The sequence below is a fragment of the Cnephaeus nilssonii genome (assembly GCF_951640355.1).
Source record: "Cnephaeus nilssonii genome assembly, chromosome: 13".
NCBI classification, from domain to species: domain Eukaryota; kingdom Metazoa; phylum Chordata; class Mammalia; order Chiroptera; family Vespertilionidae; genus Cnephaeus; species Cnephaeus nilssonii.
The window spans coordinates 15,384,827-15,401,104 of NC_137084.1; the positions used below are offsets into that span (position 1 = coordinate 15,384,827).

General features: G+C 56.1%; 1 protein-coding gene across 3 annotated transcripts in view; it reads left to right on the forward strand.

Moving 5' to 3' along the window:
• Positions 1-16,278, forward strand: part of CD82 (CD82 molecule) — a 51,443-nt gene that overhangs the window by 27,228 nt on the left and 7,937 nt on the right. For 2 of the 3 annotated variants that reach the window (XM_079787928.1, XM_079787929.1), the window contains 4 exons: positions 407-488; positions 5,001-5,073; positions 10,231-10,355; positions 10,477-10,551. In XM_079787928.1, coding sequence (XP_079644054.1) covers positions 426-488; positions 5,001-5,073; positions 10,231-10,355; positions 10,477-10,551 — 336 coding nt within the window. In that variant the 5' untranslated portion in view covers positions 407-425. Of the gene's footprint in view, positions 1-121; positions 249-406; positions 489-5,000; positions 5,074-10,230; positions 10,356-10,476; positions 10,552-16,278 lie in introns of all 3 variants that reach the window. The other variant, XM_079787927.1, reaches the window with a different exon arrangement.

Sequence of the window (16,278 nt, forward strand, 5' to 3'; positions counted from 1 at the left end):
GGGACAAGCCACAGGTCTCACCCTCTGGGTGTCCAGCAGTCACTCACTAACTCCCTGGACTTCCATGAGCCCATCTGGGCAAGTCTCAGACCCTGAGGTTCTCCATATAATTTTCCTCCAGGCCTGGCCCCAGTAGAGTGGCTGACTCAGACCCTGACTGCCAAGCAACTAACAGCTGAAACTACTCAGGACCATACCTCCCAGCTGTGTGGCTTTGGACCAGTCATCTAACCTCTCCGGGCCTCAAGGTGCCGTAAAACGGGACCTCCTGTTAGTACTACCTCCTGGGGTTGTTGTGAGGATTTGGGGCCAGCAGATGGTCGGCGCCCACTAGCATTGGTTCTCCCTCCCTCCTGCCCCACCCAGTCCCACCCTACGCTGACCTACCTGCCTCCTCTCTCCACAGGGAGCTCCAGGGCCGCAGGATGGGGTCAGCCTGTGTCAAAGTCACCAAATACTTCCTCTTCCTCTTCAACTTGCTCTTCTTTGTAAGTATGGCCAGCGCTGCTTGACTGTCTCCAACAGGACTCTTGTCCCTGGTGCATCCCAGCCTGAGACCCTTCAGAGCTGCCAGGCCTGGGGACGGTGGTGAGGGTGAGGCGTGGTAGGTGCGGGCCGAGGGCAGACCATTCCAAATGGAACCGGCTCGGGGTGGGGAGGAGATTCCTGGCATGCCCAGTTGGCTCCATGCAGAGCCCTGGACTCCTGGCCCAGCGTCCCCTCTCCTGGAGCACTGAGGCCAGGCCAGGCTGCCAGGTCTGGAGCCTGGTTTCGGGGAAGGAAGCCCTCTGGGCATCCCCTAAATTCTTGTCATCTGGGAACTGTGTGTGAGGGGGTGTCTCTGGAATCCTTCTTGTCCCACCCTGACCACCACCTTCCTCTGCCGCTCTGAGAACCTGCCGTTACAGTGCTGGGTCTCTGCTGCCCTCACCACACTCCCACCGCACTGAGGAGGATGTGCCCGAGTCCCAGGGGATGTGAGGAGGCTGGGCTCTGGGCCAGGGGAGGCACAGTTCCCTTCCCCCAGACCCATCCTGGCAGGCATCAGCAGGTCCCTGAGCCAGGGGACGCCCAGATGTGAGCTCCATGCACATCTGGACCTGGTTTTTCTGGGGCCTTGGTTCTCTTCACTGGCCTGGCACCGACTGAATCCTCTGACTTGGAGTTGCCAGGATGATGGTGTGTGTGTGTGAGAGAGAGTGTGTATGAGTGTGTGTGAGAAAGAGTGTATGAGTGTGTGTGTGAAAGAGTGTATGAGTAGGTGTGAGAGAGAGTGTATGAGTAGGTGTGAGAGAGAGAGAGTGTATGAGTGTGTGTGAGAAACAGTGTATGAGTGTGTGTGTATGTGAAAGAGTGTATAAGTAGGTGTGAGAGAGTATGTATGAGTGTATGTGTGTGTGAGAGAGTGTATGAGTAGGTGTGAGAGAGAGAGTGTATGAGTGTGTGTGAGAAAGAGTGTATGAGTGTGTGTGTGTGTGTGTGAAAGAGTATGAGTAGGTGTGAGAGAGTATGTATGAGTGTATGTGTGTGAGAGAGTGTATGAGTAGGTGTGAGAGAGAGTGTATGAGTGTGTGTGAGAGAGTGTATGTGAGAGAGAGTGTATGAGTAGGTGTGAGAGAGTGTATGAGTAGGTGTGTGAGAGAGAGTGTATGAGTAGGTGTGTGTGTTGAGAGTATATGAGTAGGAGTGAGTGTGTGAGGGAGAGAGAATGTGTGCACAAGAACGTATGTATGAGTGTGTGTGTGATGGGGTGGGGGTGAGGGTGACCTAGAGGGGCCGTCACAGCCCAGACTGGTGCTGGAGGCTGCGGCCTCTCCATGCTGGTTCACCCCGTGCTGTTAAAACCAGGTTCTGCAATAGGATGTTTCTTATGAACTAATTTTATTTTTAAAAATTGTACACATGCATGAACATTTTTAAGAGGAGAAAAAATACCTCTGAATGTTAATGTTGGATACCTGGGAATTTGGGGTTTATTCTTTGTGCCTCTGCATTTTTCAAATTTTCTACAATAGATATGAATTACTTGTGGGGGAGGGGAGGAATTGCTTTATATTACAAGTTACCTAGGATTATGGAAGGTTTAGAAAGTAAAGAATCATTCTAAATTCCTCCTCATAACTTTAACTCAACACACAGATACTTACAAGTGAGTTCCTGGCATATGTAAGCTCACACGTGTCACACATGTACATGTACATGCACATGCACATGGACCACCCTGGCTCCAGCCCCCCCTCCCTCCTGAGGACCACGCTGAGGCCCTCCACTGATGGCAGCCAGGCGGGGAAGCCACCCGGGCAGGGCCTGGGCACCTGGGCTTCCCCAGCTTGGCAGTCCGGCCCTCCTGGCTGGCCCAGGTCAGTGGAAAGCAGCTGCCCAAGCAGCCGGAGCCAAGCCTTCCCTGGCAGGCAGGAGGCTCCCTGGTTTCTAGGGCCCATGGGGGACAGGGTGGGAGTGCTGTGGCTCCATCCCTGGGGGCTCTAGGCACAGGAGAGAGGGGTCTAGACTATATCCTAGATCAGTGATGGCAAACGTATGACTCGCGTGTCAGCACTGACACGCGTAGCCATTTCTGATGACACGTGGCCGCTGAGGCGGCCGCATGCCGAGGATGAAACATTTGCTGCTCCTGAGGATGAAACATTTGCGAAATAATGTTTTTTCCTCAAAGTGACACACTACCCGAGTTATGCTCAGTTTTATGGTGAAGTTTGACACACCAAGCTCAAATGGTGGCCCATCACTGTCCTAGATGGTGACGCGGCTTGGGGTTCAGGACGGTAGACCCCCTCTCCCCATGCAGTGGGAGGGAGGGTAGAGACTTTGTGGAGAGAGGCCTCGGGCTTGATGGTTTTGGCCGACTGTCCTTTCCTGTTCTGCGAGGCAGCCCCATGCAGCCAGGGACTGGAAAATTCTCTCTGGCCAGAGCCAGGGGCTGCTCTTGGGGCTTGGCTCCCTCCCAGCTCCTCCAGGGGGCTGGCGGGAGTCAGCTGTTAACTGCCTGTGTGCTGGGGCCAGAATGGCCCCTCAGGATGAGGGGGTGTGGTGGGGAGGGAAGCTTTTATCACAGAGGACGAGAAGGAAAGGAGAGAGCTGGAGGCAACAGTGTGTGTTCGCAGTTCACTCACCCACCAGATGTGTATTTGACACCTCTGTGCATCTACACCCTGTGGGGGTGCCGGGTACACACTAACCAGCAGAAGAGCCGGTCATGGGGCTTACGTCCGGGCGGTGGTGGGCTCCAAACAAAGACTTACTCAAACGGGTGAGGAACTCGCAGTTGTAGGTTCTGGGAAGGAAGGATGCCGCCCTAGGAGAGCGGATAAGGCGCCTGACCTCAGCTGGGCCTTCAGCAAGGCTTCCCGGAGTTCCGTGTGGCTGGGGAGGGCGGGTGGCTGCGGCGGGAACTGAGGCCCAGCGGGGAATGGGACAGAGGCTGCCTCTCCAGGGCACACCCGCAGGCTTCCCAGAGCGATCCTAATCTTTGTTTTATGCGCAGTGGGAAGCAGTTACGTGAGCGGACTTGTGGTTTGGAAATATGGCTCTGGCTGCCGTGTATGCTCACACATGCACACGTGTACACGTGTACGTTTTTGCCTACACCCTCCTGACCCCAGACTCCTCATAAAGTGCCCCATCAGCTTTTCTGACATCAGAGAACCCTGAGGCTGCTGGTGCGGGCTTCTGGGGAAGAACACTGACTGTCAGGACCCCAGCTCCTGGAGAGGCATGGGAGGTGTGGGGGGTGGGATTCTGGCAGGGCTGGGGTGGGGGGCCGTTAATGTGGGGTGTGTCCCAGGGCCCCAGTCTTGGTTCTCAGAGAAAGGGGGTACCGTGGTGCCTCCCCCATTCTGGTCAGCCACCTGGCCCGGCCTCCTTTCTGGCAGCAGCGTGACCTGGTGGCTGACCTGCCATACCTGCGGGTCAGGCTGCAGTCATGGGGCCGGCAGAGAAACGGACAGGGCCGCACCAGGGACTTCCCTCGGGTTTCTCCGGGAGAGCCGAGGAGCTTAGCCGGGCAGCCCGGGATTTACTCTGTTTGGGATTACATTCGCCCAGAGGGAATTTTCTGCCCTGCCTCTCATCCCTCTTTGGAAGGGTGCCTCTCCCCACCCTGCCCTGCCCTCTGAGCACAGGCGGTGGGTGAGACAGGGACTCCCTCGCCCTCGTGGGTTTGAGGTGACAGGAACAGATCTTGGGCCCAACTGGGGTGCTTGCCCAGCTGTGCTGTGAGGTTTGGGGTGGGGAGGGCAGGGATTCAGGAGTCTTTGGGAACCTAACTGCCAGGGTCTGTAAAGCCCTCCCCCCCTCCTCCCAGTAAGCTGTGCAGTCTGAGGCACCCCCACTCCTTGTCAAAAGGGAAAATCGGCCCTGGCAGGTGTGGCTCAGTTTGTTGGGTGTCGTCCCATGCACCGAAAGGTTGCTGGTTCGATTCCAGCAGGTCAGGGCACATGCCCGGGTTGCAGGCTCCATCCCTGGTAGGGCATTGCAGAAGGAGGAAGCTGATGGATATTTCTCTCTCACATCAATGTCTCTCTCCCTCTCCCTTTCTTTTTCTAAAAATCAATAGAAGTATTTTTTTAAAGGGAAAAATCAGTAATACTGAGACACTCTTTATTTAGGAGTTATTTTGTTCATCATGGATTTTTTTGCATTAATTTTGTTTGTTTTTAAAATAATTGCTGTAAACTCTTATTTATCTTGGTGAGTCTTTTGGTATCTCCTTAATTTTTAACACCTGAAGCAAATGCCCCATTCGCCCTCCTCAGGGTCCCAGCTCTGGTCTTTAGTGACACAATGGTCCTGCTGTCTGGGTTGCTGGGGTTCACTGAGACTTGGGGTTCGGGGCCTGAGGCCACTTTGACATCCTGGGTTGGGCAAGGATAGCAGTGGCTCCCCTGTATCCCCCTGGCCTGGGCTACAGGGACAGCTGGGCAGGGTTATCTCCTCCACCTGCTCTCCGTCCCCGCATTAACCCGCCCCGCTTCTTCTTCCAGATCCTGGGCGGAGTGATCCTGGGCTTCGGGGTGTGGATCCTGGCCGACAGGAGCAGCTTCATCTCTGTGCTGCGTAAGGATCCCTGCTTCCCCCGCCCTGCCGGCCCTGGAGGGGAGGGCCAGGCGCAGGCAGGGCTGGCCCTCAAGGACTCCAGCTCCAGAGCTGCTGGTCACTTTCCCGGCTGACCTCTGGCCCTGCCCAGTCCTGCCGCTGACGGCTGCGGGGGTTCGGGAAGGAATTTCTCTCCCTCCCCAAACAAAGCGCTGTTGTCTGGAGAACACTGGGGGGTGGGGAGGCTTGTTCTCCCATCCTGGCCCCTTCCCTCCGCCCTGACCTTGAGAAAGCCTCTTACATTCTCCACTGGCCGTTCAGCAACGTGTGGGCAGCCTCCCGCCCCTTCCCAGCTCAGAGAGACGGAGGAAAGCCAGGAATGGCAGGTTGTCGGGTGTTGATGAGGTGCCTGCTGTGTGCCTGGCACTGCCTAGGTGGGCTGGGCACGTGCACTGAGGAGGAAGGCACCAGATACCACTTCTGTTGTTGGTGCTCACAGGCCTAAGCATGTTGCATACATCAATTGTCTGAATCCCACAACAGCTCTGCGAGGTAGGAACTGTGCTATTCCTGCCTCACAGATGAAGAAATGAGGTCCAAAGGACTCCCGTCCCTTGCTCAGGTTCACACAGCGTATGAGGGATAGGTGTGGGGCGTGAGCTCGGAGAGCGTTGGTCCTAAACGCTGCACAGGGTGAGAGAGCCACAACACAGAAGGCCCTTCTCTCACTATTTAGAAGCAGGAAGAAAGACACCCAAGATGATAAGAGCCATTCCCAGTCTACTCGCAGTCTCCTCCAGGAAGTCCACCAGGCTTGCTGCACTGACCTCTCATGGATGCCTGTGGTGGGAGGGAAGCTGAGCACATGGCCCCAAGTAGCCCAGTGATGCCGCTCCCATCAGCGAGTGTGTCATCCTTGGCTCACTTCCCCTCCCAGCAGCTGTGGAGGTAGCAGGTTTGGACTCAGGCCCACGACAGCTGCTTGGTTTGAATAAAGCAGAACCGGGCTGGGATGGGTGATGGAGGGGCACACACCTGTCACCGTGGCCCCAGGGGGCAAGGCCTTCTCCCCTCAGAGGGTGAGGGGAGCAAGGATGAGCCACCCTCCAGCCACATCAGATTCGACCTGGGGCTGTCAGTCTTTCCTCCTACTTGGGGGACAGCAGATTGCTCCCCTATTCTGGGGCTAGGGTCCGGGTTTCCTGTCTCAGCCGGGTGCTCACAATCCCGTGCCCTCCCAAGGGGGGGACCTATCCTCCTTGGCCTTAACTAAGCCCAGGCTCACTACTTCCTGGGCCATGGCTCATACCCAGTAGGCACCGTGCCACAGGGCAAAGTCTTGAGGCCCAGCCCACCCACCGCATTTCTGCCCTCTGCACCCCGCCCCAGGGCTCCAGGCACTGCCCGCGGCTCCTCCCGCCTCCTCCTGCTTCCTCCCTGTTCAAGTCTGAGAATCTCAAGCTGGCCAGACTTTAGAGGCTCCTGGATGCACACTGTGTGTGTTTTACCAATACCAGGCCTAGGACCCACCCCAAGGGTGTGGGTGGGGCCTGGAGCACCGTGGTTTTTACAAAGCTCCCCAGGTGGTTCCCCAGGCAGCCAGGGTTCAGAAACACTGATCTGCCAGCCCAGTCACCCTACCCTGGGGTAAACTGAGCCTGGCAAGGGGAAAACGACTTGCTAAGTCACATCGCAAGTAAGGATGGGAGCTGTTAACCCAGGGCTCCTGACCCACTGTGTGCAGGCTGTGTGACACAGCGCTTCTCTCACCTCATGGAATCCTCCCCGCATTACTATCCACGTTTCACAGTGGAGGGAACTGAGCACAGGGAGGGAAGTAACTTATCTGAGGGCACACGGCCAGAAGGTGGAGAGCCGGGGCGTGAGCCAGGTGGCACGGCTCCTGACCCCCCACTTCCCGAACCCTGGCAGTTCTGCGGACACCGCGGGTTCACAGGGTTCACACAGTGAGCGGGAGCAAGCCCCGGGGTACGAGTGCAGGTTCTGGATGCAGGCTCCTCTGGTTCCCAGCCCGGCTCTGCTGCCTGTGAGCTCCGAGATCCTGGGGACATGACTTCTCCTCTCTGTGCCTCTTTGTCTGTAAAATAGAAGCAATAGACTGTACCTCATGAGGTTATGGCGAGAAATTAAATGAGTTAACGTTCAAAAACAGTTTAGAAAACGAAGTGATTGTTAAAGATTAATATTTATAACGATGGTTGTATTTTTTATAATAATTATAATTGGTAAAGAATAGCATTAATAATGCCACCTAATCCTTATAACATCTTCAGGAAGCGGGACTTGGTTCCTTTTGGCAGAGAAAGAAATAGAGGCCAGGGAAATGGGTGCAGCACAAGACCGCCCGGAGTCTGCATTTCCGATGCGCTCCATAAGGACTCGCACCGTCAGGGACGTGCCGGTCAAGTGCCCAGAGGCTGTGGGCAGCAGAGCTGGGATTAGAGCTCCCTCCTTGTGGTCCCCAGTCCCTTTCGGTTTGGCCACTTCCCTCGCCCTCGCTGGTACCTGCTTGGCCCAGTAAGATCAACAGATGGGTCTCCCTGGAATAGTCACGGGTCCCCTCCTCAGCCAGTTGCTCAGATAGGGGCTGGCCTGAGCCCTGGGTGAGGACAGGGACTGGTCTTGAGGAAATGTTCTGAGAAACCAGGACCCCGAGGCTCAGCTGCCTCCCAGGGGCGGAGCCTGAGTTGGGGTCTCAGCCCTGGGCCTGGCCTGCTGGCCACCTCGGCCGGCTGCCTCTCAGCCTCTCTGGGCCCCGGGCCCTTAGGGGCCAATCAGACTGTGAGCCCACCCCCGCGGGGCTGTGGAGGAGGTGAAGCAGGATGATGGGTAAAGGGCCTGGCTGGGGCTGCCACACACCAGCAGTGCCAGTTCCTTTGTTCTAGGAGTCGTCGCTGGGATGATCTGTCCGAACCCAAGCCCAGGAAGTGTAGGGAAAGTGAAATTTGTGGGCTCCTGCTGCCCATGGAGATTGCCCAGAGCCAGGGTGGCGAGGGCCTGGGACCAAAGGAAGCCCCACCCTCCCCCAGCAGGGCTCTGCCCGGATTCCTGGGGGCCTGTGAGGAGCTAGACAGACACAGCCCTGCCCTGGCACCCTGAGAGTGGGGTGGGCGGGCCAGGCTCTTCCTGAGTTCCAGAACATTCTGTCTGCCACCAGGAAGTGGAGCTGGATCAGGCCCTCCTCCCACCCACACTCCAGCTGTGTGGTTATTCCTTAAGGGCACTAACCCCCTCGGTGGCCTCCCAGGCCCCCAGGGGCAGGCCTGTGTTCTCCCTGGGCCAGCTCCGACTGTGCCCCAGGCCTGTGGAAGCACATCGAACATGCAGATCCAGGCAGTCTTGTGCTGCACCCAGGAATCAGTATCTCTGGGAAGTTCCTCCAATCGCTAGGGTGGTCTCCAGCCTCTGCTCCCAGCGGCCTCCTGGGAGTGAGCCCTCAGCCCCTGCCTGTGGGGGCACATTTACCCTGGCCTCTTGGTGTGTCCCAGCCTCAGGCTAGTGGGTACCTCACGCCTACAGGCCAGAGGTGGACATGCGCTCTGCCCTGTGTGATCTGTTGGGCTTCTTGGGAAATGCCGGTCAAATGCCTGCACAGAACTGCCCATCCCCACCCACAGGGGCGGGCTCTGTCTGCCCATGGCCCTGGGGAGGGACTCTTGCCATCGCCTGTCACACTCCTCTCTCACTCACGCTGGTCCGTTCTTTCTCCCCTTCTTGCCGTTCTTCAAATACGTCAAGCTTACTCCTTCCTCAGGCCTTTGCACCTGCTGTTCCCTCTGCCTGGAATGCTTTTCCCTTCACCTGAGGTCTTCACTTGACTGACCTCTCCTTTCTCGTCTCAGCTCCGATGTCACCTGCTCAGACCAGCCTTCCCCACACTGCAACCCACTCCCTGCTCCGTAGTTCTCTACGTTAGCCGGCTGAGCACCTCCATGGCCCTTTATGCAGCCAGAAGATTGTATTGTTTTCTTGTTGTCCCCACCCCCCTCTGCCCCCCGCCCCACATACTGTCAGCTCCTGGGTGTGGGAACCTCTGCCGTCTGACTCTGCATCCCCAGCAGCCAGCACAGTATCTGGCAGGTGTGAGCACCTGGTCAACATTGGTTGGCTGAATGAATGAACAAGTGCCATCCCCGTGCCAGGACATGTGCTCCGTGCATTGGTGGAAAGAGCGTCCTTAAAAGTCCGCACATTTCCAAATCCCAGCTCTGGTCTGTGCTGGTGCAGCTCTCTGAGCCTCCGTTTCCTCAGCTGGAAGTGGCTGTGCCAAGTTATGTCAGAGATGGAGGTGGCCTGTGTGAAGCCCCTGAGGCACAGGGAGTGGGCAAGAGAGGCTGGTGTTTATTACTATCTTACCTAATAAAAGAGAAACATGCAAATTAACCATCACTCCGCTACGTTCACAGCCAATCAGAGTGACTATGCAAATCAACCCAACAAAGATGGAGGTTAATTTGCATATGCAGGCGCAGAGCAGTGTGAAGCCTGCTATGAGGGGAAGGAGGGCGGTGGAGGGAGCTACTGGAGTGGTGCTCCAGACAGAAGCGAGGACTTGCCGGCTCTGGGCAGACCAGGAGCGGGGACTTCCTGGCTCCGGGGTCGACAGGGAGCGGGGACTTGCTGGCTCCTGGGCGGCTGAGAGTGAAGCCAGGGGCCTATTCTTGCACGGATATCGTGCAACGGGCCTCTAGTATTACTATATATGGATGAGGAGGAAGGCAGGCAGTGGTGTCTGTGGGCCCAACAGGACCAGCCAGTCGGTGGTTCGTTAATTCAGCAGCTGTTCACTGATCCTTTTGCTGTGCCAGACACGGCTGGGGATCTGGGAGCAGGAGCAAACCCGAGTCCCTGCCCTCCTGCAGCTCCCATTCTTGTGGGGCGGCAGACAGGAGCAAGGAGATTCGTCAAAGGTCATCTTCTCACTCCTGGTCAGTGCTGAGGAGATCAAGTAAAGCAGGGATGGGGGTTAGGATAGATTGGGGGAGGCACATCCAGGCAGCTTCCAAAGGGGGCGAGGAACAGGTTCCTTGCTGGGAGGCTGACCCAGCACCCCGACTCCAAGGAAGGTCCCGGACCTTCGGGCCCTGCCCCTGATTCTGTACTTCCTGAGAGCGAGACAGCCAGGCTGGATGGAACACCCTCCTTTCCATCCCCCAGAGGCCTCCTCCCCCTCGCTCAACGTGGGCGCCTACATCTTCATCGGCGTGGGGGCCGTCACCATGCTCATGGGCTTCCTGGGCTGCGTCGGCGCGGTGAACGAGGTCCGCTGCCTGCTGGGGATGGTGAGTACCGCCCCCTCTGCCTGCCCTGCCCTGAGTCCTGCCCGGCCCGGGCTGGGTGGGGGGCACCTGTGGGGGGATGTGGTGAGGGCTTCTAGCTAACCTGCCTGCTCTGTGTCCCCAGTACTTCGTCTTCCTCCTCCTGATCCTCATCGCCCAGGTGGCTGCTGGCGTCCTCTTCTATTTCAACATGGACAAGGTACGCACCCCTCCCTCGGTCCCCAACCGGCATTGGATGGCCATGTGGGGGGTCGGCCCGGGGGTGGGGGTAGGCTAGAAGCCTCAGCTGTGCCAGATGAGCCCAGTGGGTGCAGGCAGCCTCCCTGTGGTTACACCGCGGACCCTTAGCCTGGAAGGCGGGGTCTTTGGGCAGAGTCCCTCTTGGACCAGGATCCCCCTCCACCCCACCTCGTTCTAGGCCTTAGCCACTGTGCGCAAGCCTCTTGCCTCACACTGCCCGTTTCACCCTCTGTAAACTGGGGACAAGAATGAAATCTAACTCTTTGGGTTGTTGGGAGCGTTCAGTGAGTTATGTTAGTGCTTGGCGTGGTAAGGACTCAATAAAAGTTTCCATTAATGTTAAGGCTCCTTAGCAACTGTTAAATCCATGCCACGCCCCCACAGAGGAGGCCCAGGGCGGAGACTGTCAATAAAAACACCAGCCCTGCGCCAGAGGGGAGGTGCGCAGCTTTGAGGAAGAGAACTTGAGACTTACTGGGCTTCAGATCTAAGGACGCTGGTGGACGTAGCCAGCAGTCAAGTGTGGAAGCTCAGGGACCGTGGTCCTGGCGGTCTCTTCAGCATCCTCATTGTGACGGCTTTTCTACAGCATACCCCTCACCTTGTGGTCCCAAGGGGGCTGCCACCGCCCCATCTTGTGCTGCTGTGGCCAGATCAGGGGAAGAAGAGCGAGGCCCCTAAAAATGTGCCCCCGATTGCGTTACAGAGGCACCCCTGGCTTTCAGGGTGGCTGAGAAAGTATCTGGCTTTCCGACTCGAAAGACAGGGACACAAGGAGCCGGGAGTGGCTGCTGGGTGAGCCAGTCAATGGTGGTAATCACAGTTATTTAAGGAACACCTACTATGTGCACATGGTAACTTCTAGAAGCTTTACACACACAGTGTCTCCTCACAGCAGCTCTGTACAGTAAGTGTTACGTTGTCAGACAGGGAAGCAGATGCTCAGAGAGATGAATAGTAGTAGCAACATCAGCAATAGTCACAGTGGCCTCCACCATCCCTCCATTGGGTCAGCACAAACCAATGCTGGGTCAGTGTTGGCCACTTTACATTCATTCTTTCACTGACCCCACCACGCTCTCCCAAGTGTGAGAATCCCGTCCTACAGGTGAGGGCGTGAGGGCACCCAGCAGGTCAATGGCCAGAGCAGGGAGAGTTCAGGCTCCAGGACTCCAGGAGGAGTTCACGGGGCCCAGCTGGGCCGGCGCCTGCCTTCCTCCAGGGCTACAGTTCTGGTCCACTGAGCAGGTGCAGAGCCGGCAGCCATGTGGGCTCCTGCATCTTACCATTTGAAGGTCAAGTTACCTCCAATCCCTCTTAGAAGGAAGCTGAGAAAACATGACACCATCAACAGCTAACACTTAGAGCACGCCTGGAACTGAATGTGGTGCACTTGCTGCATTTAATATGCGATCCTCACAGAAATTCCATGAGATCATGGATAGGAAAACCCTCATGTTCACATATGGAAGCTGAGGCACAGAGAGGTTAAGCAACTTGGCCAAAGGTCACACAGCTAGTAAATGGCAGAGCCGAGATTCAAACCCCAGCAACCTGGCTTCTGGGTTCACGCGGGTGAAATTTTTCCCTGTGGTGGTTCCTACCTAAATCTGCTTTACTTATTTACAATCCACACCCAGCCTGTTTCCCAGGAGTACTGGCCCTGATTTCCTACAGAAAACCAAACTGGAGAGATCAGAATGCACACTGAGAGAGAGAGGAAGACCACTGCTCCTGAAGCCATGGGATGAGAGTCTCATGTAACTGAGGGCTAACTTGGACACTGAGCTTCCTGGCAGTCAAGGAAAAAAGGGGAAAGAGTTTCCGTAGATGAAAGGAAGCTTGTTTGGCCATCACACAGGAAGCAAATGCTTAGGGCAGGGACTATCCTTTTCCAGAGACAGGGTTTTGGGATCAGTACCTGGGGCTTTTCTGGGACCCAGTCAGTTGCACATTATCATCAGGTTAGATCAGAACTGGGCTCCCAGGAGGTGGTTCCTATGACTCAGAAGCTAGTCAGCTCTGCAGGGTGTCGGGCAGTCCACCTTCTCACCCTGTGTGTTTCCCCATCTCACAGTAATAAAGGTGGTGCCCATCTGTGGACACCAACCACATGCTAGGAGCTGACTTCATAACTTGACACACGTTTCAGTTTCTCAAGCATTTTCCACTTTAGGAAACTGAGGCCCAGAAAAGCGAAGTGACTTTTGGTCACGGCACCCACAGGTTGGAGGTGTCAGAGTGGAGATTTCCCTCCGCTTCCTCTGCCTCGAGGCCCACGCCTCCCCCTACACCACGCCGCCTGCCCACAGGATGGTACAGTCTCTGCTTGGCTGACGACCCGGAGCTACACCTCCGAGGTGTCCCCAGCTCCAGAGCAGGGCTTGGGGGGAGGATCGCCCCTCCTGACTCCAGGCTAGACTCTGTCCCCTTCTTTGCCTCCTTCACCACCCACGGGCTCGACACCCCTCTCCCCTGGTCCCAGCCCCCTCCCCTTGGCCCACCTCCTCTCTGGAAGGCAAGGGAAATTTTCTGGCTTTTCTGGGGAAGTTCTGGCGCCATCCTATCGCCCAAGTTGGAATGAATGATTTATTTTTTCTTTCCCGACACATTGTAAATCCCAGCTAAAGACTAAACATGCCCTTGATGGTGTTTATTCCTGCAGATGAGGCCCAGCTGGGGAGGGGGGGCTGGGAGCCTGAAGGAAAGGCCTGTTCCAAGGCGGGGGGCTTCTCCCCCCTCTCCAGGGCAGGTGGGAGGGACGGAACCCCTGGGCTGCCATCTGTCTTTCCTGCCCCTCGTTTCCAGCGGCCACTGTTTCCAGGGCAGAGCCGAGGGCAGCTGGGTCCTTGGACAAGGCATGTGGGCTCTCCGGCCTTGGGTTCCTCGATTATAAATCAGGGATAAACCTGCCTGGCCCCCACCCCCACCCAGGCGCACCGACTGCAACGCGTTTATAAAACACCGAGTGGTGGCCCAGCCTGACTCCAGAGTAAACCACCCATGTTGGAACCTCTGCGCCGAGACCCTCAGCACATGACTTAGCCTCTCTGGGCCTCAGTTGCCTTGCGTGTCAAATGGCAATAAGCAGTTGTCTGCAATTCTGAAACCCCAAACCATTTTGAAATTGCTCCCCTGGAAAAAAAAAAATTGCAGCTCATTTGGTGGCAAAATGGACCCGAACCAAAGTGGGGTTCTTTGTGGCCTTTGTGTACCCCATTCAGGTGTCCCCCGGGAAATGTGAATGGGAGAGACTTTGGGCTGTGACACAGCCTGATTCCTTTGTGAAACTGGGGGACCTCAATGCTGGAGCACGTGGGCCCCAAGAGCCACCTTATAGGCCGTGGCGAGGGTGAAGGGCGCTGACATGTGGGAGGGGCTCAGTGTAGTACTGGCCCCAGCAGATGTTCGCTGGCATCATTGCAAGTGTTATTGCTGCTGTCACCATTATTAACTTCATTGATGCCTAATAAGGACTCAATAAATGGCAGCTGTTCCTGTTGTTGTTGGTATCAATATTGATATTAGCAAGGACTATGGGACCGGAAGTGTGAGGTTGAGATTCCCCTGGCTGCTTCCTCGCCTGACTGTTTATCCAGCCTCCATTTAGTGGGCAAAGGGCAGGTCTGGGATTCAGGGACCCTGTGTTGTAGGGTGGGCTCTGTCACTGATTGCTGTGTGTGTTTAGACAGGTTACCTAGCCTCTCTGAGCCTCAGGTGACCTGACAGTCTGGGGTTCTGACGTGTTCCCTGCAGGCAGTGGAGCGTGGGAGGTCAGGAGGAAGGAAGTGGGCTGATAGTGCTGCCTATGACGTGCGGGGCACCGGGCTGACTGCACTCACGCAGTGCACACTTCTAACCTGCCCAGCAGCCTGCACAGATGACGTTGTTATACCAAGGGCTGAGGAGAAGGCCTGGGGGATGAGAGCTTGACAGGGGAGGGGCTCGCATGGTCTGGGTGGGAGCTGGGGGTGGGGGGTCAGGACACTGTCTGAGCTGACTGCCCTGGGGTCCTCAGAGAGTGTGGTCAGGAGAGCTGTGCTCCTTCCTTCTCTCTCCTCGAGAAGCCCACATAGGCACCGGGCACACGTCCTAAGCACAGGCAGTGAAGCGGGTTCCTTGGGGACAATGTGAGTCTGGGAGATGCCTGCTCGCGGAGATGAAACTTCCTGGGGAACTGGAGACAGCTGGAGCAGGGCAGGGAGAGGGCGCCCTTTCTCTCTGCTTTAGGGAAGGAAGTATCCAGGCTGCCCCTCTGGGAAGGGATCACAGGGAAAGTGGAACAAAGACTTGTAGCACCTGCCGGGTGCCGGGCTGCATGGGTGGCTCCAGCGCAGGGCCTGCCCTCAGCACCTTCCAAGGTGACTGGGGACATGGTGTGGCCTCCTGCTGAACTCGAGGTCTCTGGTTGTTTGGATTGCCGTGGAATTTCAGGAAAGACCCCGGTGGTCATTAAGAGTCAACATGCCATCCCTCCACATTAGCCACTGCAAAGGGTGCTCGTTTCTCTCAGGACACCGGGTGACGCCTGGAAGCATTCAGCAACATGGCCCGTGGAACCCAGGGAGAAGACAGGAGAATGTAGCCGTTACATTGTGTCTGGGGCACCCATTCTAAGGGGATTTGACAGGTTAGAGCAGGGGTTGGGAACGTTTTTTCTGCCAAGGGCCCTTAATATAATTCACTTTATATAAATTTACTAGAGGCTTGGTGCATGAAATTCATGCACGGGTAGGGTCCCTAGGCCTGGCCAGTGATCAGGGCCGATCAAGGGCCTTCCTTCATTCCATACCACCCCCTGGTGGTCAGCGCACATCATAGCAAGCAATCAAACTCCTGGTCTCCCTGTTGAACTCCCAAGGGGACACTTTGCATATTAGCCTTTTATACATATAGATGTTGCTATGAAAAAAAGCTCCTAGATTTATTGAATTTCTAGTCCCACCAGCAGTTGCCTTAGCAGGGCAAGACCAAATGATTTCGTGGGCCTTATATGGCCTGTGGGCAGGATGTCTCCCACCTCTGAGTTAGTATAAAGAGTGTGGCGAGGAGTCTGGACACCATCTCTAAGGGTGACCAGAGGAACCTAGAAACTTCCCCTGGAAAGAAGGGGGTAAGGGGAGACGTGGTCTGGTCTTGAATATCTGAAACATCATTGTCTTGGGAGAGAGAGATTTGATCTGTTCCCCATTGAGGAAAAGGGAGGATGAGAACTAACACAAATGGTGGAAATCATTTGGGCTCAACTTAAAATGAATTGCTTCTGTCAAGAGGCCCTCAACCCTGTAGTGTGTGCTGTTTTGTGTGGTATTGAGTTCCCCATCAAGGGGAGCATTTAAGTAGAACCTGGAAAAGTACGAGAAGGATTCTTACACGTAGATGATACGCTGGACTCAAAGTTCTCTTCTAACTTAGCCTCTCTGTGAAAAGTCACACTACAGGGTGACATAAAAGCACAGCATTGGTGGGGTAAGGCGGGGAGGTGTTGATCCGGGGGACGGTGGAGACAGAGAGTGGCTTGTTGTGGTTAAGATCTCGGGGTTCTGGAGCTGCACACATCAGGTTACAGCCATATCTTTGCTGCCTGCAGCTGTGTGACCTTGGGAAGTGGTTCTGACCCTGGGGGCCTCCGTCTGCTCTCCTGGAAATGGGAGGATGGTATTGGGCAGGACCAGAGCTGGCTTCT